This window comes from Enhydra lutris, unplaced genomic scaffold (genome assembly GCF_002288905.1).
Source record: "Enhydra lutris kenyoni isolate GAN:26980312 unplaced genomic scaffold, ASM228890v2 scaffoldscaffold45, whole genome shotgun sequence".
Taxonomy (NCBI): domain Eukaryota; kingdom Metazoa; phylum Chordata; class Mammalia; order Carnivora; family Mustelidae; genus Enhydra; species Enhydra lutris.
Genome location: NW_019154129.1, coordinates 6102458 through 6124897, shown reverse-complemented (window position 1 = coordinate 6124897; position 22440 = coordinate 6102458). Strand labels below are relative to the sequence as shown.

General features: G+C 55.6%; 1 protein-coding gene across 3 annotated transcripts in view; it reads left to right on the top strand.

Moving 5' to 3' along the window:
- Window positions 1–22440, top strand: part of LOC111156281 (sorting nexin 29) — a 475698-nt gene that overhangs the window by 74627 nt on the left and 378631 nt on the right. For all 3 annotated transcript variants that reach the window (XM_022517058.1, XM_022517057.1, XM_022517059.1), the window contains 3 exons: window positions 1616–1734; window positions 7935–8010; window positions 8983–9065. In XM_022517058.1, coding sequence (XP_022372766.1) covers window positions 1616–1734; window positions 7935–8010; window positions 8983–9065 — 278 coding nt within the window. The remainder of the gene's footprint in view (window positions 1–1615; window positions 1735–7934; window positions 8011–8982; window positions 9066–22440) is intronic.

Genomic DNA, 22440 nt, shown 5'->3' with positions numbered 1-22440 from the left:
CTTGGGTTCTCAAACCTCAGCTGACAGGGCCTGGCTTGACCTGAGCCCTGCCTGTGTTTCTGGAACGTGGCAAAATTTCCCCTCAGAACAAAGGGTGGAAAATCCCATCTGCCTGGAGCCTGCGTAGTGGCCCCTGCAAGGATGGGTGGTTTTGCTGCCTTCTCCCAAGGGGCTCACTGGGGAGTGACCTGTAGGATTCATGGACGGATTCTGCCCAGGTCTGTCAGGGTTATTTCCCGTTTCTTGCTCACGTCTGACCAGAGGCTAGAGAGGGCTGACAGGAAGATCTCGAAGTGGCCTCTGGAAGGCCCTGACAAAATAGCCTCCAGGCCAGATCCTCCCCCAAGCTAAGAATGGTGGTTACTCTTCAAAGGGCTGTCAACAACAACTATGGAGAAGAGTACTTGTGGCCCGGAAGCCTACACTCTTTCCTGTCTGGTCCTTTATGAAAACAGTTGTGTTGATCCCTGCTCTAAACCAAAAGAAACACGACACGCACCATGCCACATGGTGAGCAGCAGCCACGAAGCCCACTGTAATCGGATTTGGAAGGCATGGTCTCAGACCCTGAAGCCTTGGTCCCATCCAGGATGCTGAACTTGGACAAGTCCCGTAACCTCCTACACCTTGCGTCTCCCGTTTCCCTCCCCTCCCTTCCCCCCTTCCCTCCTTCACCTCCCTCCTGTCCTTCCCCTGTTAACTAGGTAGGACTATGATCTGCTTTGGACTTTTTACAGCTGAGTTGCGGAGTGATTCTATAAACTTTAATGTCCCCTGCAACTACAGCCTTGTATTTATTAATGGTTCCTCGTCGTCTATCGGCAAACGATACAGTGGGCAAATCCTTCCCAAACACACTGAGCTGAAGCAGCTAGCGTGACAAAGATAGTCTAGGTTGCCTTTGTCCTTCGTGGATAAGGTGATGATGTAACAGGTCATATGAGCCAGGGTAATGGTTAACCGGATCCCCTTTCTTGGAAGGGAACCAGACACGATATGGTCTGATTCTGCTGTTTTACTGACGAGGTTTTGAGAACCAGCGAGATGATGGGACACTAACCCCAGGTCACATGGCTGACATCATTTCAGAGCTGGGGACGCCGTGCTTTCTCCTGCTTCAGAACTTGGCACCTGCTGTCCCCTCACCAAGCATCCCCCTTGTCCATCCTCCTCTTCCCTCATCTCACCCTGTGCCCTCACCTTCAGCTCTCACCTCTAACCTGTGGCCTTCCTGACCAGCTCCGCGACTCTGAACTGCTGTCTTACGTCTTGCAGAATTGTGTGATTCACGTCCGGGTCCCCCACCAGACTGTAAGCTCCCAAGGGCAGGATAAACCCCATTTATTTGCTGGCTGTTTGGGCAGCACAGGATATATGTGAGCACAGAGCCTGGTCCGTAGTAGGTGCTCAGCGAACTCTGGCTGGAGGAATGAAGGCACGCTGTCGGATCTGGACCGCACGCTCCCGCTCCCAGCCTGGGCCTCCCGTCTTCAGTCCCGTCACGGTCTGGTTGGTTCCCAAGAGGGAACTTAAGGGAGGCCTGGCAGATGCTTGTGGTGGTCTGAGCCCTCGGAGGCTCTTCTGTCTGTCACGCAGCTGTATTCTCTCATCTTAGGCCTCTGGATGCAGACACCCACCTCTCCCAGATGCACAGCTGGGCTCCCCTGCAGGTGCTCCACGGCGATGCCGATGTCCTCTTCCCGGTCAGCGGAGTGGGCTCCTACAGCCCGGCAGGTGGGTGCTTCCTGATTCCTCCCTCCCTCCATTCATGTGCTTTGGCTGGAGTGTCTGGGTTCCCTCTGCAGACAGGAGGGAGCAAAGAGGCACGGGGCTCAGGGCAGGACTGAGGGTTTGGCTTCTCTTCTTGCTGACCCTGAGTGTTTGAGTTGCTCCCTCCCGAGGGAGGATTGGGCCAAACCAGCTGACAAGTCACGAAGGAGCCCCTGAGCCTATTTGTTTTCCTTACCAGTAGGTTTTGGGGAACTGGGCACGTACAAGCTGACCACAAATGGTAACCATTAATTTTGCCTCTTAGGGAGAAAGTTAACAGAACTCATAGCTCGGAAGGCCCCTGTACCCTTTGTAGCAAAGTGCTGGAGGGTCAGAGAGCAGCCTGCTTAGAACCTGCCGGTGGGGTGGTAAGCGTTTCCAGCGCCTTCCGTTTGGTTGAACGTGCTCTCGTGTGGTTTGTCGTTTTTTTCCTTGAGCTAGAGCAGGTCGCGGGGAGTGGTGGAGGTGGGGAGGAACGTGTGTGTGGATGAGCCCGGTGTGCCCAGAGGGCGAGTGTGCAGTGCAGCCAGTGCGGTGAGTGGCACGGTGCAGTGCTGGTGGCTGTCCCTGGCCCACGGCCCCCGGCCCCCCACCCCTACACAGGCACCGCCTCCCCCTCCCAGGGCCAGGTTTAAGAAACCATCACGGTTTCTGGACGGCTCAGGAAGCTGTTGACAGTCTGATCACCAGACTCTCTGTTGATGGACTGTTGTTTTTGTCCCAGGCAGGGGACGGAAACTCGCTCAGATTGCTAGAGTGCAGAGCAGGTGGGCCGCTGACCAGCAGCCCTCTCGAGTGGCGCTCAGATAGCCCCGCCCCAGGAGCCGCAGGAGCTGAGCAGGGCGGGTGACCTCTCCCGAGTGGCAGTGTCCTCCACGGACGCTGGGGCTCCTGAGCGTGCAGGGCGACGTGACTCCGTCTGCTGGGCACATCTCTCTGGAAGGTGCGGCTGCTGGTGGTGATGGCAGCTGGCATGTAGCAAGCCCGTGGAGTGAGCCCCAGCCTGGAAGGTGGCCCATTCGGACCAAGGCATCCTCTCTCAACCACAGCCTGGGAGGAAGGGCAGAAGGCTCCCCAGGCTGGCATGGGGCCAGGTGCCAGGCTAAGGCCCTGTGAAGCCTGCTGTCAGCCCTGCGGCAGTGGTGGGACCCCTGCTGTGGGGCGTCTGTGGACCGGGAGCTGGTGGTCGGAACAGAGGGTGCTCCCGTGTCTACCCTGTTGTGCGCCCCACTCTTCCTTAGGGGGTCTGCCCCATCTCCTCTTTCCTTTGAGAGGCTTTGCTCTTTCTTGCCACTCTTGACCCCCCCCCCCCCATTTGGCCTCTGCTGGATGGCCCTCCCGTACTAGCAGGAAATTCTTCCTGGGTCTCCACTGATGTCCCCTGGGGGGGCTGGGCTGGTGGCTTGAGCTGGTGTCTGCAGGCCAGGCCAGCGCCAGCTGCTGTGTTCCCCAGGGGACCACATGTGGCCCAGACGGCCAGTGGGCGGGCTTGGTTACCTTGCCAGGGCCCATCAGGGGCACTGCTCTCTCGGACAGGGTGCGTGAGAAGAGGCGGGGCTTGCAGAGAGCAGACGGTCCTGACCCAGCTCTGGGACCACATGACTTCCACCTGCTGACCCAGGGCCCCACTCGCCTTGTCTCCCTCCCCACCAAGGAGGCCACCGGTCGCTGGGGTGTCAAGGTGCCTGCACTTGGTGTTCGGTTTTGTTCCCAGTGGCCCCTTCCTTTCTCAGCTGGGCTCCTCTCGACTGTCAGACCTGGGGGTGAGGGCTGTTCTGTTGGGTTTAATCTTATGGAGCTCAGCGCTCTTCCTCCCTCTGTGGGCTCTCCTTCAGGGAAAGGAGCTGCTGGCTGGCCTCCAGCGTCCTCACGGGAAGGCGTCCTCCTGGCAGCTTTCCTGCGGTCCCACCTCTGCCTGTCACCCTTCCAGACCTGGAGGCTTCATCTTGTCACTGTCGTGGGACCCCGAGCCCCAGCGTATCTTGATTATCCTCATCAGAGATGCTGTGTGTGAGCCGGTCTGCCAACTTTTTAATTTACTGTAGTAACAAAGCTGCCAGGAGTCCTGGAAGCTGGTGACAGCCTCGGGGGCAGAGTCGCTGTGGGTAAGAGTTGCATAGGAAGACAAATGATGTGTGCGCTGCAGAAGATACTAGAATCAGAGCCGGGGGAGTCTGCTACCTGATTGGAAGGCCAGGTTGCTTCAAGTCCCTCCTGGCCTGATCCCCTTTTCCTTGGGGGGCCTTTGCCTGGGCAGCTGTGGGTGCACTGTCAGCATGTCTCTCTCAGACTGCTGCTCTTTTGCTCATCTCTGGCTGCTGTCCCTTCTGAGCGATACCCTCGCACTCGATCAAGGTTAACAGCTTATTCTCTCTCACTCTAGCCCGGGAGCCATTTGTGTCTCACGACAGCTTTGCACACAGAGGGCTCTACCCTTAGGAGACCTTCCCAGCATCTTTGAAAGTGCTGGTGGCCATGGCTTCGCTGCCCTGGGGGGCTTTTAGCGGGAGCGGGAGGGAGGCCCGTGGTGGAGAAGGAGGAGTGATTTGGTAGCTAAATCTGGGAGGGAGAACGTGGCAGAGGAAGGGGCTCTCAACACACAAATTATCCTTCTTCTGCTTCTTGGATGAGGAGGCTTTGTGGACAAGGGGGCCAGGCTTTGGAGCTGCGTTTCTGGGGTCCGAGGCTCGGAGAAGGATCACACCGATCAGGGTCACACGAGACCCGGGTGGAGGGTTCGCTTCAGTCACTCCTCTGGGCATGGCCGTTACCTGCACACAGCAGAGCACGTACACCGTCATCTCTCTGAAGCCACAGGGGAGCGCACCCCCGAGGTTTCTTTCCACACGAGCACTCGCCGGAGGTGGGAGGACACCCGCCTCTACCCGCTGCACGCATGAGAACGTTACAGCTCCTCTCCTCCCCGAGGGTCCTGGGCTTAGTGTTGGGTTTCCGCAGATTCAGAGTCCGTTTCTGAGGGCGTGTTTGTTCATTTGAAACCTTGGGTCCCCTCACCAGGTGTAACGCTCCTCAGCTCCGTGTCCCACCGCGGGGCCAGCGGGCTTCCTTGGTGACGTTGGGGCAGCTCTGTGGCCGCGCTGCTCCACTCTGAGGTGGTTGATCTGGGCTCGCGGCTCCTGGAGGGTGCTGGAACCGCCTGCGGTGTCAGGGGACTGTGGTGCCCACCCGGCCTGTGTGCTGTGTGGTCCCCACCCCTTAGGTGGGTCCTGTGCCTCTCAGGGCTCATGGTTTTCTGTACGCCACTGGCGGGTGGCCCTGCTCTGCGCCAGCACCGTGCTGGGCTCTGGGGGGATCCAGAGGTGACCCCCCCCCCGGAGTTTTGCAGGCAAGGGGGGGCCAAGGCACATCAACAACTCTCCCTGCTTCTGCTCCTGCCCCCACCCTGGCTGTTCTTAGAGCAACTGGAGGGATTTCTTAGGGCACACATCAAATTGCGTCATGCCCTTGCTCCGAACCCTTCTAGCGCAGTGAGGATAAAATCCAGAATCCTCATGGCGGCCCCCCAGTCCCCAGCTCAGTGCACAGCCTGATCTCCCGTTTCTCTTTAGCTCCAGGCCCCTAGCCACGCCTGCCTGCTTCCACTTCTAGTCTCTCTTCTCCTGCCCCCTGCGCACATCCTTCAGGAGGCAGCCCATGTGGTGGTGGCTCATTAAGGGCTCCTCTGTCCCCTCCTCTGGCAGGCCAGGTCTCACATTCACACTGCCGGAGACGTCCTGTATCCCCTGTGCCCTGACCTCAGCTTGTAACCGTGTGTGTGGGTGTGTAATCACCTGGCAAGTCCTGTCCCCCTGCTACTCTCTGAGATCTGTACGGGCAGGTCCATGTCTGCCTGGTTCCAGTGTGACCCTGACCCAGGCCAGAGCTAGGCACACAGTGAGGCGCTCAAGGATCCTTTGCCGAGTGGGTGAGTGGTGGGTGTGCAGAGTCCATGGGGATGGGGCATGCCGAAGGGAGCGGACATCTGGCAGTTGGAAAAAAATGTGGTCCAGGTGGAGACGCAGTGTAGGCAAAGGAATAAGGCAGGGAGTGCAAGGACCCGTAGAGGGAGAGTCACGTAGCTCAGATCTGCTGTGAGAGAGACCGTGAAGTGGGGAAGGACTCAGCTATGCCGCTGGGCACAGTGCGGTTCAGACCCTCGCATGTTAGCTTGCGATCTTGGGCAGATCACAAGTCCTCCAGGGCCATCTCCACCTCTGTAAAATTAAGGTAGTAGCACGCCCCTCAGAGGGCGCCTCGATGGTGAGTGACACAGCCTGTGTGAGCACTTGCTCTGTGGCCCCAGTGTGTCAGGCCCACTGCCGCCTCCCAGCTCACGGGGGTGTGTTCTGGTGGGACATCCCTGGGGCCGAGTAGACCTGGGATCTGAAATGCTGGTGGGTAATGGCGGCCTTTCCTCCAGCTATGGAGTGCTGCTGTGCATGTTGGAGTCCCCGTTTTTGCTCCAGGGAGAGGAATCCGACAGCTGTGAGTTGGATTAACAGGTGGGACAGGACTGCGGGGACCCTCTGTGGGAGACGCCTAGAAGGTATGGAGCCTCAGCACTAGGGTGGTGGTGGACACGACTGTGGACAAGGAATGGCGGATACGGGGCACCTCGAGCTCTGTGGTGGGGGGAGGTGACGGCCCCGTGGAGAGGGTGTCAGACGGGAGCGCTCTGGACAGTCGTGACCAGGCGGTGGGCCCTGCAGGCGTCCCAGTAGAGCTTCCAGGCAGGCAGCGAGCCCCGTGGGATGAGGATTCAGGATTGAGGTCCCAGCCACAGGCGCGTGTTTGGGACGTTGTCCTCTTCAACCTGCTGGCAGCTGGGGCCAGGACCTTGCTGGGTTTGCCGAGGGGGCAGAGGCCTCTGAGCTGCGATCCAGAGATGTCTTCACAAGGGAATCAGAGAAAAGGCTGTGAGGTGGTGTGTGTGCGTGTGTGTGTGTGCGTGTGCGTGCGTGCGTGTGTGTGTGTGATGAGGGCGAGAGCCTGTGGTAGGTGGGCGGCGTTCCAGAGCGAGTTGCGCTCGCAGTCACCGAGTGTTCCCGCTGAAGCATGCTTGTGTCACAACATGAGTTTAATCATGCGGTTGGTATTATTAAGATGTCGTATGGTAGCCGCTGGTGTTAGCCCTTCCCTAGTCAAGGAAGCTGAGTCACAGAGAGGCTAGGTTTAACGCTGGAGGCAGAGCCTGGCCCTGTAAACTCACCACAATGCTCAGAGGAGGGCAGGGGAGGCCGAGGGGGACACACTTGCTGTTTTCCTCTCAAACTTCTTTAAAAAAAAGAAAAAAAAAAAGAATAGCAAGTGGAATAGCTTAACGGGGACAGCAGTGTCAAAGAGACATTTTCTCTTCAGGGTTCCCTGAGTAGAGTCCCTTAAGAACTGGGGAATCTCAAGCAGGAGGAGGAAACTCAGATGAAAACAGGAATGGCAGGGAGGCGGCCTCGGAGCTGTGGGCCCTGTGGTGTGCCCCATCCCCCATCATGGCCTGGCTCTGCAGTTGGCCTTGAGAAGCGGGGAGTGTCTCCAAAGGGCACGTGTTACCATGGCTGACACCGGCCTTCATGTCACCATCCAGCCTAAGGGCCGTGGCTTTGCACTTTTTTCCGGAAAGAGATCTGAACAGCCGCTAATACATTTATGAAGATCTTTAGTGCCTCTAGAGATTATCTGTGGGCTCCCTTCTTCTGAATGCCTTCCCCACACACCCCTCAGTGTGGGGAGGCATCTTTCTAGAAAGCAGCAGGGCACTTGGTTTTGATGCAGGCAGACATGGTCAGTGGTTGGACTGTGCTGCCCCCTTGCGGCTGTCGTGGGCCACTACAGTGAGAGCGGTTTTGTCCATCAGAAAGCTGATTATTATTCCCTGATTCTGAGGCTGGCTCTGAATATGGACTTCACGCACAATTCCAGGTGGCTCAAGGTCAAAAAGGTTAAGTGGGAGGATGGGGCCTCGTATCAGTGACTGCTGCCACATCTGAGATGATGGCCAAAACCACGAAACAAGTAGCAGATTAAAATCCATTGTGCAGGTGAGGAAACATTTTAAGTCGACTGATTTAGCAGATGAGGCAGTGTCTGCACTGTGTCCTTGCCTCACGGAGAGAATGAGATGAAAACAGACAGCTGACTTTCTCTCTGCGACTGCTCTCTCTGCACAGATGCCCCCCTTGGAAGCCTGGAGAACGGGACAGGACTGGAGGACCACGTTCTCCCGGAGCCCGGCCCCCGGTACAGGTCAGTATTCTGGAGCCAGATTGCCTTTGGGATTGAGTTGTCTTGTTCACAACTGTGCGTTTTATTCTCTTTTAAAGATCGGAGTGCACCTGCCGGGTTGCAAGGTCAAGGCCTTCACGTGTATGTCCAGGTTTAGCTTAGATCATAGAACGTGAAGTTGCCAAGGGCGTCAGAACCTGAGAGACGGTGTTTAGCAAACTTCATTTGCATTCCGCCTTTACTTTTATGGTTTTGGGGGCCATGCCTGGGTGCCTCCTCTCCCATTATGCTTGATGTTAGCATTTGATCACAATAAGGCACGATTTGATTATATAATGTCTGAGCCACTTAGCTCTTCCTGTATTTGAGAAGTGCTGAGTCTGGCATATGGTAGTATGCCCTGTATGGGTTTCCTGCTTTTCAAACAAAAGTGTCTCAAAGGGAAACAGCTGCTCAAAGTCCCTGGATGTTGGGTGGCAGAGCTCAGATGGACACCGAAATCTCCCCAATACCCCGGGAGCCTCGTTACTCTTCCAGTTTTTCTCTCTATGCTTTTAATTTGGTACAAACTTGGGTGAATAGGGATAGATCCCATCTGCATTTTCAGCCTTAGCTCCGGGGTGGGAGTCCCTGATGACCCCGAAGCGTGCTTGGTGTTATGGACAGGGCTCTGCTCCCCGACAGTGACAAGGCCTATAGGTTTCTGCATAGTTTGCACACAGTCAGGGAGGACTGGGGTTACCAGGTCCCTCCAGGATGCGGAGTCTTTTTTGCTGTTTATTTTAGACAAATACTGAGTATTGATCTCGGGGACACACACAGACTTCGGCGAGAAGGCACATTTGCAAGTAGGGAATCCACACATGATGAGGGCTGCCTCCCGGGCTTTTAGCAGGTGCACCTGAGTACCCTTATACCTGCTCGGTTTTTGAATGGTGACGTTGTATATTTTGAGTGGCCGAGTGTAACTTCCTTCTGTCTGCCTTCTCCCAGTGTGGAAGCCAGTCCTCCCGGCCAGGGAAGCCCTCTGAGCAACCTGTTACCTTCCGCCTCCGTGCCAGAATCGATGACAATTGGTAAGTACTTTCTGAGTGTCCTCCACCAACACTGGGTGAGCCTTGGGCCTGCACATCAGTGGAGTGCCTTTGCCCTTGCTCCTGTGTGACTGCGGACTTCATGCAATGCGGGGTAGAGCCAGGTGTGTGTGTGTACCTGGTCGTGGAATCGAAATGTGGTGTTCGGAGCTAAGCTTCCTGAGCTACAGCTAATACCCGGTGCTTGGGTGTGTGCACGCTCTAGAGGACAGGCTGCAGAGATGGAGCAGCACTGAGCCAGAGGGAAACTTGTGTTGTTTAAGGTTTGGGGGTTTGCATCCTGGAAGGTTGTCAGCTACAGAGGAATTGTGCTAGTTGGATTTCCTTTGTAGCTCTGGAGGAATCCTTTTTGTGAGGAAGGAAGAGTATGTCTCTATGTTCATCAGACACTGGGACTCCTTCCATCTAGCCTCATGGTCCAAAATGGCTGTTGTGGCTCCAGCCATCCCATTCTCCTCCCAGGTAGCAAGAAAGAGGAAGGAGCAAAGGAGAGACTTCCTCCATTTCCTTAGGTAGAATTCAGGGTCTGAACTTTCTTAGGGAAAGAAATTACAACTTTTTTCTCTAGCTTTTGCCTGAAATGTACATTGCCTTCAGTTATGAAGGTAGAAGCAAACCATAGAAACCATAGCAGTTTAGCAAAATGGGTGATTTTGCTTTGTGAAAGTCACAGGCGCCTGTGAGAACCATGACATGAACAAAATCTCAGAATGTTGTTTCTCCTGGACAACAATGCGATAATAAATAATTCTATGTATTTCTCTATCACTTTTATTTTTTTACATTTTGATAGTTCTTTTTCAATAGAATCCATTTCCTTTGTAGTCTGGTGTGTTTTATGTGTTTTGAACTATTTTTTGAGAAGAGGCCCATGGGCCTCACTGAACTGTAGAGTGGGCCCAAACAGGTGGTACAGAACAGGTGGCCCCGTCCCAGGAGGTGCACACAGTAGCCCATCGGCATGGCCCGAATCAGCCCCATGGCCTCCCCTGGCTGCTAGGGAGGCAGAGTCCTGTCCTGCTCCCCAGTAGGGTTTTCACTGCTAGGGAAGGAAGAGCGGAGTTTGGGAGCTAGCCGGCATTCTCTGAGTGGGGGATGAAGAAGGAAGTGACCAGACTCTGTAGGGTGGGCGCTGTGGGAATGACCAGTCTGTGTCTGTAATGAAAGTGTGTGGTTCGTCACGGCTGGAGTTCAGCCGTGTGGTTGTCTGTAGATCGACGTATGTGGGACACCCGGGGTAGGAGAAGTCGCTGGCTTCCAAAGTTCTGTTACTTACTATTTCTTTGAAGATTTTATTTATTTATTTATTTATTTGTCCGAGAGAGAGAAAGAGAGAGAGAGAGCACAAGCAGGGGGAACGGCAGGCAGAGGCAGAGAGAGAAGCAGGCTCCCCGCTGAGCAAGGAGCCTGATATGGGACTCTATCCCAGGACTCTGGGACCATGACCTGAGCCGAAGATAGCAGCTTCACTGACTGAGCCAGCCAGGCGCCCCAGTTCTGTTACTTATTTACTGCTGTATTAGTTCTTACCCTGCAATGCGTTTTTTTTTTTTTTTTTTTTTAAGTGGGTGCACTTAAGAAAACCTGAATGCCTTTACTGGAAAAGGGAACTTTGCACGAGTATAGTAAGTGGAGAGCCACTGTCAGTTGACGGAAATGGCAGGTAGCTGAAAATTAAGACATTGGAGAGGACCCAGTATGGAGTCAGCCTAGATTTCATTGCCTGGCCCAGCTTCTGTCCGCCCCCCCCCCCCCCCATTGCTGGAAGGAGAGGCGAGTGACTGAGCAGCAGCACGAGGGGCTTGGAGATATCCTAGTGCTAAACTCAGACCTTTTTCTGGGGAGAAACCAGAAGGATTGAGAACACCCAGCAGCCCTCTTGTTGGGGGTCCCTGATCCTTTCTGCCTCGTCTTTCTGCATCTGCAGTGCTCTCTCTCTGAGTGGGTTACACCTTGTGTAGAGATCCCAGACTTTTTTCTGGCTCTCAGGTGTTTCTGCTCCAAAGAGCACTGGGTTTTGCCTTACTTAGGTTTGTCTCGTAAAGAACAGCGCCCCCGAGCTTGCGGGCTCGCACACCAGGCCTCGCCCTTGTCAGGGTGCAGGAATCTTTGGGCGCCCCAGCAGTTACGCAGCGGCATGCTTCCAGGCGGGGTTCTTGCTCCCTGGGGAGGCGCCCTCTCCTGCAGCGGACCGCCATGTCTGCTTTGTCAGAGGCTCTGGGGCCTCCTGGGCCACGTTGGGCTCGAGGAAGCAGCGGCCCCTGCTTCCACCAAAATCTCTGCCATCAGCACGCAACGGATGACCACAGTGCTGATGGTGGAGATTTTGGCTGTTCGTCTTGTCTGCACTCGTATATACCATCTTCCAGAATTGTCCATCTAGTTTTATTATTTGGTATCTTTGGCAAGTAGGGACCTACCCAGAGTTTGTCACATGAATCTCCAGATGTGTCACCACACCCACATCTTGACCCTTGATACTCTGTGTTAGTGGACTTTGTGGGCGTGATGGTGCGCTGCCTGGGGCAGGGGCTGGTGGTGCCGTGCCACCTGTGTGTGCTCTGGATGAGAGACCTGGGTTCTTAGAAATTTGGGGTGGAAGGTGACTTTGATGTGTGTCCGCCTCGTCCTGCCTCTGCCCCTGTGACATCCCAGAAAAATAAGAAGAGCGAGCCTGTCTGGGGGTCCAGGGTGTCAGCTGGGGTGGCCGTGACAGTACCACAGGCCGGGAGGCCTGAGCAACAGTCTCTCGTGCAGTTTCAGAGGCTGGAGGTCCAGGTGACCTCGGTGCTGGTTCCTGGCGAGGCCGCTATCCCTGCCTTGCAGGTGGCCTTTTCTGCCTGCTTCTGCATTCCTGGTGTGTCTTCTCTGCTTATGAGGACCCCGGCCTACTGAAATGCGGTCCCACCCTCAGGACCTCATTTAACCTTAATTCCCTCCGTAAAGGTCCTATCTCCAAATACAGTCCCATTGAAGGTTAGAGCTTCCCATGGGAATTTTGGCTGGTGGGGGCTAGGGGGCTCATTCAGTCTTGGGGAGTCCCGAGAATGTGTCCCAAGAGCTGTGCGACTCCAGATGAAGAATCCTATCCCAGCACGGGAAGCACATGGGCTTTGAGTCGGGAGATGTGTGACTCTGAGAAACCCTGCAGAGCCTGGCGGAGGGGCCCCAATTCTCTGTGACACAGAGAACCCTCCCTCATGCCCTGCCGGGTGCCTTCCCCAGCTGCACCCAGTCCTGGGTACGGGGGCCGCCCGGCACTGTGGTGGCACTAGAGTGGGGCTGTGTCATCCTCGGTGCTCGGGGATGACAGGCAGGTCCTCTGCCGGCAACCTTCCCCTCCTGGGGACCTCTGAAGTGGCACAGGGTGTGGTCCTGGGCTTTGTGGTGTATGTTCTTGTCATGAAGTGCCCAAGAGAGGTTGGCGTGGCCAGGCCCACATTCCCACTCTTTCTCCGACGCCCTTTGGTAGTTAAGACCACGCAGAGCCTGTTGGGAGGAAGTAATGATTTAGCAAAGTAGTGAAGACAGTTGGCGCTCAGGAGATCACCCGTGCTTCTGCCTCTGGGCACTTGCCATTCGGGCAGGTGTGTGTGTGTCTGCGTTCGGGGTGCGCAGGGCCGTCCGGCGGCGGGGGGGGTCTGCAGCCCGCCTGTTGCCGTCTCGGCCCGGAGGGGCAGGCTGAAGGCCGGCTGCCCAGTTCCCCAGGCTTCCCCCGGGTCTCAAACCTCTCACGGCCTGTTTCCATATCCAGACACCAGGATGCCACAAACGCCCGTTTGCCGAGAAGAGTATCTGCGTCAGAGTGGGGTTTAAGTTGTGTGAATAGCGCCGCTCTGCTTATTTATATTTATTAAATAGCCAATCTGCTTATTTGCATTCTGCTTTCTTAGCATCGTTTTCTAGCACTTTCCCCTCTTCATCTCCCTGGTCCTCCTGCCGAACGGCTGTGTAATAGTCCAGTTTACTGGGGATTTGGCGGGAGGGGATGCACCAGCCCGGTTCGATTGTTTTCTCACTGTCTTCTCTCATTATAAGGAAAAATGAGAATCAGCGCCAGCCTTGGAGGAAATTTTTTTTCTGCTCCGTGTTCCTTTGTGGTAAATTCTTGGGGTGTGGGGCGAGCAGGCCAACGGGGAGTCCCATATTCATGGATTTGTTCTCAGCTGTCTCGTGTTCCGAGGGACCGTGTTGCCAGTAGGATGACAGCTGCCGGTTTCCTTATCCTCCACCCTCCGTAGTCGCTAACATTTTTTTTTTTTTTTTTAGTTTTTTTAAAAAGATTTTATTTATTTATTTGAGAGCGCACATAAGCAGGGGGAGTGGCAGGCAGAGGGAGAAGCAGGCTCCCTGCTGCCTGACGCGGGGCTTGACCCCAAGACCCCAAGATCATGACCTGGGCAGAAGGCAGATGTTAGCCGAGTGACCCACCCAGGCGCCCAGTTGCTAGCATTTTCATGCATCTGCTACTTTGAGAGCCGGGAAAATGGCACTCAGAGGCTGGGTGGCTGTGCGCTCCCTGGAGGGGCTGTCCCCTCCAGGCCTTTAACATTTGTAACCTCCCCCCACACCCCAATTACATGGGTTGCTTATATCCTTCGTTTTGGGATCTTCAGCCCTCCAACCTCCCAACCCTGTTCTTCCTGGTGTGGAGACCACATGGGAATGGGGTACAGAGTGCTACTTGATGCTCCTGGCGCTGGTTGTGTGGCTTGGGGACGAGAACCCCCCCCACCCCTCCGTACTTACCTTGGCCAGTGTGTTAGGCAGCAAGAAGCCAACAGCCGGCCCCGGGTAGCTGCCAGGCCAGAGGGGAGGACAGACACCGGTGACATGGACAGACTCGTGAACTTTGCTGGTACATCGCAAGGGCTAGGAAGGTGGGGCACGGAGCGGGGTGTTTCGGTGTGTGTCATTAAGACAGGTTGGTGCGGCAGAGCTGAGGGTGCAGGGTGAGGGGTTTTGGCGGTGGATGGTGACGGTGGAAGCGTGGCTGGGCAGAGGGGAGAGTCGAGCCGAGGATGCTGGAGAGGGCCCTCTGTCTGTTCCGATCCCAGTGGGATCGAGCAGTGGGAAGTGGGGTGAGGGTCTTAAGCCAGAGTGCTGGGGCCATGGCCACTTGCTCTTATGGCAGGTCCTGTGGCTTCTCTGCTACCTCAAGTGTCCTCAGGAGCCTGCCTCCCAGTCCTTCCTGGAGGCCCCGGTGGCCCTTGCTTTTTCTAAGGCGCTTGAAGGCCTCCCTGGGCTGCACAGGCTGGGGACTCCTGAGTTGACATGGGTGTCCCTACTCCTTCAAGCTGCCAGCAGCTCCCAGGCAGTGCCCTAGGCCCCAAGCCCTTGCACCCGTCATGCAGGGGCATGCTGAGTGCTGCAGGAGAGCAGGGGGAGGACGGTTTCATGTTGAGGGGGGGTGCAACCCGGTGCAGCCACCCTGGGGTCTGGTCTTGGCTCCAGGGCTTCCTGGCTGAGTTTCCCTTCCTCTCTCTCTTTTTTTTTTTTTTGCCTCCAGACTCTCTGGGACCCTGTTCCTCATATGTAAAATGTCATATGTAAAGTAAAGACACTTACTTCTGGAGACCTTTGGGGGGGATCAGTTTGGAGCCCATTCGGCAGCCCCAAGGGTTTAAGCTGTAAACCGTAGTTAGAGCCGAGACCCTTAGGATTGTGGACCTGGTCCCTGATGTTCCCATCCTGGTCCTTGGCCCGTCCATCTTCAGGTAGCAGGTCAACTCACGAGTTCAGACCTGTCTCTGGAGCAATTCCAGTTTCCTTCAAGGAGTGCCTGGAGGAGATTAATAGTATGCTTATCTCCATCGTGTCGCCTGTTGTGACCCAGACTGTACTCATGTTATCGCTCAGTTGTCACAGCATCCCTGCAAAGTGGGTGTGTTGGCCTTGTTTTCTAGTTGGAGGAAACAGGCCGAGGGAGGCTGTGGAAGGTCTGAGTGCCAAGATGTGGTGGAGCTGGGGTTTCCTTCCTCTCCTCCTCCTCTGTTTCTGGAAGCCCCCCCCCCGCCCCGCTTCAGGAATGATTGGCCCTCAGAGGGAAGTATTTAGGTCTGCAGAGATGTCCATCTTTTTTTCTTTTTTTTTTTTTAAAGGTTTCATTTATTTATTTGGCAGAGAGACACAGAGAGAGAAGGAACACAGCTGAGGGAATGAGAGAGGGAAAAACAGGCTCCCCACGGAGCAGGGAGCCCAATGTGGGGCTTGATCCCAGGACCCCGGGATCATGACCTGAGCTGAAGGCAGACGCTTAACGACTGAGCCACCCAGGTGCCCCGAGATGTCCCTTCTTAAAGAAGCTTCCCTCCCCTGACCACACATCCCAAAGAGCTTGCTGGCACCACCCACTCTGTTCCTCTACGTCTGCTGATTGCAGGTTTTCGAAACGTTCCTGACCTGAACATACGGTCTGTTTTCTGTGTCCCCACAGGTTGTGAGTTTCTGGAAGATGGGTGCTTAGCCTGCTCATTCACTGCCTGCACCCAATGCCTAAAATCCTGCCTGCCATGGCGTTGTGGCTCAAGAAATTTTAGTTGAGGGGGTGAAGGAACGATCCAGTGTTGATTCGAGTTCTAACAAGCCTGAAAACTTTTATTTATTAATTTTTAAAGTTTTTATTTTTTTACTTGTGTGAGAGAGAAAGCGCGTGAGCAAGCACAAGCACGGGGAGCGGGAGACGGGGAAGCAGGCTTCCCGCTGAGCAGAGAGCCTGATGCGGGGCTCGATCCCAAGACCCTGGGATCATGACCTGAGCCAAAGGCAGAGGCTTAACGACTTAGCCACCCGGGCGTCCCCCCCAAAGCCTGGAAACTGTTAAAACATTTTTTTAAACTTAAAACAAAACACATTTTTAAAAAATTTTCTAAAACTTTAAAAAATGTTCTGCAGGAATTACCCGCAAGCCAGTCCCCTGATCACCGCTACATCTCTGGCTTGGTCTATGGCATAAGCCCAGGACTGTGAGTTACACGTGGGGGCAGGGGAGCGAGTGGATCTTCTATGTGCCCCACACCGGGGAGCAGGCAGCTGGTGCTAGCAGAAGGAGCACTAGCTTGGGGATTGAAAACTTGGTGCTGACACTGGCTCTGATAGCAGCGGGTCCCTTGGTCACTCTATGCCTCAGTTTCCCCAACTTTAAAGTGGAGGAGGCTGCCCTCCAGGATTTCTGGCATTTCTGACCGTCTGTCCTGGGAAAGGGGTCATCATCCCGACGTTCTCCTTTGCGACCATGAAAGAGCCAAGTCGTCGAAGTTGGGAAGTTTCTCGTGTCTTGCCTGCTCGGGCTTGTTGCTGTGTCCGTGCAGGCCTCTCCTTCTCTCCGCGCGGACGGACGGCCTCCTTTGCAAACGTCTTGACTGTTGAGCTGACTTTGCATGACCTTTGGCTCGGGAAGCTAGTAAGCATAAACCTACTGATGCTGACATTTGGCCCGTAGTTTTCCTACTCCAGGCCAGGTGTTGGCCGATGCAGGAGGCATGGCCGTTTGGAGAGAGGCAGGGTGGGGTTTGTACGAGTGCCCGGACGCCTGCGGACTGCTTGGAAGTCTTACAGAGTTGGGAAGGGCGAGTTAACCTCTGTGAAAGGCAAATGCTACCTTTGGGTTTGGATTCTGGGCGGCCAGCAGTCCTTATCTGCACGGTTGCCGCCAAGTTTCTCTCACCAGTGCTGCTTGTTGAGACGTATACATTCTTTACGCGTCCTTTGTTTTCATAGTATCCTGGTGTGGGTGGTTGCAGCTGAGTTGAGTTGTGAAGGCCGCCTTTTGGGGTGGAAAGAACACTGAGCTCAGGCAGACCGTCGTGTTGCCGTACACGAGCTCTGTGACCTTGGGCAAGTACTTTACCTGCTCTGACCTCGGTTTCCCAGTCCTGGAAAGGAAATGAAGTGTTAACCTGCTTATAGCATTCTTCACGAGGTCTGTGCAGTGTCTGGCTCGGAGCCCAAAGTATCTTGGTGTCGCATGTTTCCCTGGGAGCCGGCGGAGAGCTTCAGAGCCCGCGGAAGACCTGTGATCGTGTGCAAAGTTGTTTTCGTGTGTTCATGCTCACACACGGGTCTTCCCTGGGGAGAATTCCTTTGCTTTCCTTATTCTTCCTCAGAGGTTTCCGGACCTTGGGAAACAGTGAGGACCATGTGGATGCTTAGTTTGAGGTAATGGCGCATCGTGAGTCTGGGGCTGGTTATCCTTGCTGTGGGTCTTCCACGCCGATGTTCCTACCGGGTCGATCGCTGTCTTCTTACCCGTCTCCCTCTACAGCTGAGCAGTGGGCGCTCAGGCACGTTAGGGCCTGCCTGCGCCTCCGTATTCTTATCTGTAAAATGGGATGAATGATAGTCCACATCTAATAGGATTGTGAGGATGCAGTGAACTAACCCAGGTCAAGTCCTGAAGATACTCCATGTGAATCATACCTTGGTAAGAAAAACCGGAAAAACATGTCGCGGAGAGCACCTGGCATGTCGTATGTGTTATTGTTGTGAACCTTGCTTGAAGGTTACATTGCTGGCCGACCATCGAAGGCAGTACCTGGGCCTTGTTGAGCTGCCAGCGGGTAGACCCGATTTCCTGTTTCACTGGCGCCCTCCCTGCTGCATAGGCCGAGACAGTTCCCTCTGCCTGGCTCTTACTCCTTAACGTTTCCTCCTAGTTGAGAGGAGGTCAGCGTGTACCCTCTTTCTGTGAGGCTGTAAGAGTGGAAACGAGGGTCAGATAGGACAGTGGTTCTCAGTGGCGGGCACTTTCAGCCCCTGGAGGACATTGGGCAGCATCTGGAGACATTTTTGGGTGTCCCATGGGGGTGGGGTGCTGCTGGCTTCACCTGGGTAGTGGCTGGGGTGCTGCTCACATCCCACCGTGCACAGGACGGCCCCACAGCGGGGGATAGCCCAGCCCCACATGTCAGTAGTGCCGGGGCCGAGAGACTTCATGATAGGACAGGAGGAGGCAGCGGGGCTGTTTTCCAGGAACCAGATTTTATTTTAGACCTTTTTCATTTTTTTGACCACTTGCCTCCTGCTCAGCTCAGGGGATTGAACTTAAGAGAAGGAGGAAGCCCAATGAAACCGACGAAATGACGGACCCCAGAGAGCATTTGCTCTTGGGTGTGCCTTTGGGAGCCGCCTTGTTCCGTCATCGCAGCGGGATGATTTAGGGGGGCTGGTGCATCGGAAGAGCACCTGCACAACGCGCCAGAGTACACGACAGCCGGGTCATCGTCCCCATAGCTGCAGAGACCGTCACGGGCAGCACGTGCGGCTCCTTGGGGCCCAGTTTCCTGAGAATTCCTTCAGTTGGTACTTACTGGTATTCACGTCAGCCCCACGTTCCTTCGCTCCCGCTGTACGAAAATGAGTATCTACCCCTGAACTGAGTTCTTTGTTGGACCGGGTGATCATTTGGGAGCTGGAAGGTGGAAGCAAGCGGCTCCGCCTTCCTTCGGGCGCAGTGCAGGAAGGGCAGCCCTGCGGCCACCAGGGGGCGCTCCGGCTCTTTCTCTGCCTCGCCCGTCCGCGCTCTCCTGCCGCCGTGGGTTGCTGGGGTCTGGGTTTTTGATGCCCAGCGCTGGGGCCTATTTTAACGGCGAGGTGGGGGTGGTGCTGGCGGCGGGAGCAAGGGCCCTCTCTAGCTGGAGAGCACTGAGCATGCACGGAACGGTGTATCGGCCGTGAGGGCAGCGACGGTTGCCAGTGGCTTTCTGAGGCGGTGTAGGTGTCTGGCCCTGTTTCGCAAAAGGAAAATAGGCTAATTAGAAAATATTTCTCCTTCGTCATTGCTTCTCATGAAATAGGATGAATTATCCGTGGAGCTGTATTCATCATCGCAGTCCTAATCATTGCCTTCTTTTCCCTTTTTGGGGGCTTGGGGGTGGGTTGGGGAGTGGTAGGTGGTAGAGAGAGGTAAGCCCAGATGCTCAATGTGATTATTTCTTCTTGATTTCTCCTCACTTTTGATACCGAGCCGGGGCAGAGGGCAGGAAAAACATCCTTGGTTGTCAGTAGGCCTTGCTGAGCGGGTCCTTTTTTGTCCCAGCTGTTACTGGACGGGATTCTCAATGCGAGTGAGCAGGTCTGGCTCATTGCCTGGCAACGCGATTCCAAACATTCCGTAGCTTGAAGAGTGCCGTAGTAACGATTCTGATTCCGAGGAGGTGGCAAGGCCCCACGGCCAGCCGATGGCTTGGCCCAGGGCTGGACGATTCGGTTGAAGGCAGGGAGGGGGGTGGCCAGAAGGCCGCTGCTTTGCCTGTACAATGAGCCCCTTGCCCCCTTAAGCACAAGGAGTGACTCCAGCTGGTAACGGCTGTCACAAGTCCTTGAGTTGGGCGAGTTTCTTTAAAGGGGAAACGCCTCACTGAAAGTCACCTGCTGGACCTGCAGTCATGGTCTTGGTAGCTAAAATGTTCCCAATGGCATTTAGGCACGCCTCACTTCTCTGTTGATTTGTTTATTCCACTCACAAACCTTTACTGAGTGCCTCTCACACGCTGGGCACTGTTCTAAGTGCCGGGGAGTCAAAGGTGTGGGAGATCCAGTTCTGCCACGCAGAAGCTCGGTGCCTCAGTTTCCCCATCATGAAAGTACAGGTTACAAGAGTCCCAGCACCCTGGGTTGCTGTGGGGCGTTCACGTTACGTGCTTATGGCAGTGCGTTCAGCATGTGTGAGTTCTTGTTCCGTGGACCCTGCCCACAGGAACTTCAGAATCTCTTGGAAGTAACCATGGTGAGAAAACCCACAAGTGAATGAGAAATGGCTGCACGGGGGACAGGAAGGCGGCTGGGTCATGCGGGAGGATGTATTCTTTGAAGCCTCTGGGCACTGAGTGACTGCCCTAGTGCTCGTCCCTCTCCACTACCTGGAATGAGCCCCGCCGGAGCGGGAAATCCTAATCCGAGTGTCGGATCAGGTAGTCCAGCTTCCCCTGCTTACCTAGAACTGGAGGGTCCTCCAGCCCAGTGCGGGGTGGTGTCCGTAGTGGACAAGCATGACTGTTTCCCTGCTGGTGCCTAGGGATGGGGGCTGCCGTCCAGGCGGACAGAGGAGGGAAGGGCTGAGGGGTGGGTGTGCGGCTTTGAGGCAGCCTTGGTGAGGAGGGGAGGGCTCTCCAGGGGAAGGGCAGCCATGTGCAAAGGCTGTTGAACGGGGTGTTGAGGAGCCCCGCCTCCGAGCCCTGCTCAGTGCTGCGGGACACCCTGTGGGTCTGGAGGGCCTCTTCCCGCTGTCAGGAGGCCCTTGAGGAAGTGATGGCGATGCTACCTAGTCCTCCGTCCTCTGACCACACATACTCAGTCTTTGCAGGATCTTGAGGGTGGGGCTGCTGTTAGCCCACGTTATAGAGGGGAAGTGACTGGCCCAGCAGGGGGAGGGGAGGGAATGACTCACCGCGTGCATTTGGCCCAAGTAGGCTGTGCTTCAGCTGGCCTGTGTCCCAGGGCATGTTCAGGAGTCTGTCTTTCGGGGTGACCTCCTGCTTTTGGCCGGTGTCACTCCGCTGGGAAGCTTTCCCTTACCCATCATAACCACAGGCTGCTGTGAACTATCGGGACTTTCCAGGTCTCAGTATCATGCTCCTGGGTCTTTTGAGCCAAATGTGATTTTTGCCCTCTTTTGGAATTTCATCCTTCTAGCCTGAGGTCTCTTGTGTTCCTGCCGGCCCCCTTCACAACGCAGTCTCCTAATTGGTTTATAGACTTCTGGCGTGGGTGCTCTTGACCCTCAGCCAGGAATGATCCTTGGTCTGGAGGCTCCTAGTGGGCTCTCAGCTGGGCCTGACAGTGGCTTCTGTCATAGTCTGTTGTCTTTCCGAGCTGGCCTGGGCTCTTTGCTCAGGGGATGCAGCCCCAGTCAGTCTTGTTCGAGGTAGCAGCTCTGTTCAACCTGTGCCACGGGAGAGCCGGGCCAGCTCAGTTAGTAGAGATGTGCCCCGTTACCGGGTTTGAAGTTGGGGTGGAGGTGACAGGTCACCGGAGCACTGGGGCCCAGAGGACACGCCAGGCCCCGGGGGCTCATGTCCTAAAAGGGGGCGAGCACCCACCCGTGAGAGGGCCTGAGCAGTATAGGGGCAGAGTACTTATGCTCTGGCTCTGGCTCATTTCTTCCTTTTCTTCTACCTCGTCTCTCTCCTGTCCTGGATCTTATGTTACCCTTATTTATTAATTTTTTAAAAAGCTTTTATTTATTTATTTGACAGAGAGAGACACAGCGAGAGTAGGAACACAAGCCCGGAGAGTGGGAGAGGGAGAAGCAGGCTTCCGGCCGAGCCGAGAGCCCGATACGGGGCTCGATCCCAGGACTCCGGGATCATGACCTGAGCCTAAGGCAGACACTTTATGACTGAGCCACCCAGATGCCCCTTAAATGTTAACTTTAAAGAGAACTATTAAAATTGGTGCTGTGTATGTGAATACGTCTGCATGGAAAAGCCCAGAAGATGGTAATGGGACACAGTAAAGAGCTTGCCTTCCCCCTTGCTCCCACCGCAGCCTCCTCAGCCGCCCCCAGGCCCCAGCCCCTAACCTTGGTGGGGTTCAGCCTCCGGAGGGACACACTGCTGGACTTGCTCCTGGCTGGTTCTGATGGGGGATGGACAGGGCTGGCGGAGTGTCTGCCCCTCTCTCCGACATGGCGTCGGGTTGCTCAGCAGCACCGGGCTGCCTCAGGCCCCTGTGCCCAGTCAGCTTTCAGGGGCAAGGGATGCAGTCCCTGCTCGTCCTTCCCTTAGGAGCAGCCCCCTCCCCCGGAATCCCCTTTGTGGCCTGGGGAGAGCCCATTCTCCTTTAGGACTTTGCTTAGGAGTCACCAGACAGCTGCAGATCAGAATGGTGGTCTCGTGGGCAGTAGAGCTGCCTGGAAATTTGTTTTAAAGCTGTGAGCTGAAGGACTTGCAAGGATGTCAACCCTGAGTTCACAGGTCAGGCGGAGGCCCCATAGTGCGGGGTCCTGAGCGTAGCCCATGGGTGGGTGAGCAGCCGGTGGGCAGCGGGAACCTGCAGGGGGCTGGGCCAGGTTTGCCCATTGCCTCCTGTGTGACTCCTGAGCGGGACGTCACCTGCCCCTCGGGGGAGCTGTGCCCGAGGGGCAGAGAGATGGGGGCGGGAAGCTGGGGGCACCTCCTCCCCACGGAGGTGGTCGCTGAGAGACCCGGCATCTCTCCAGCACAGAGCCCCTGCCTTGAGAAGAGATACAGGGTTTGGGCTGTGTTTAGGTAGGCGGTTGTGGGTGGGTGACTTCCCTGAGGCTCTGTTTCCTCTTCTGCAAAATGGGATCAGGAATCTCTGCTTCACAGATCCGTGGACAGCCTTCATGAGATGGAGCCTAGAGAATGGAGCCTGAGTGTGCTGGGTGACTGGCCGG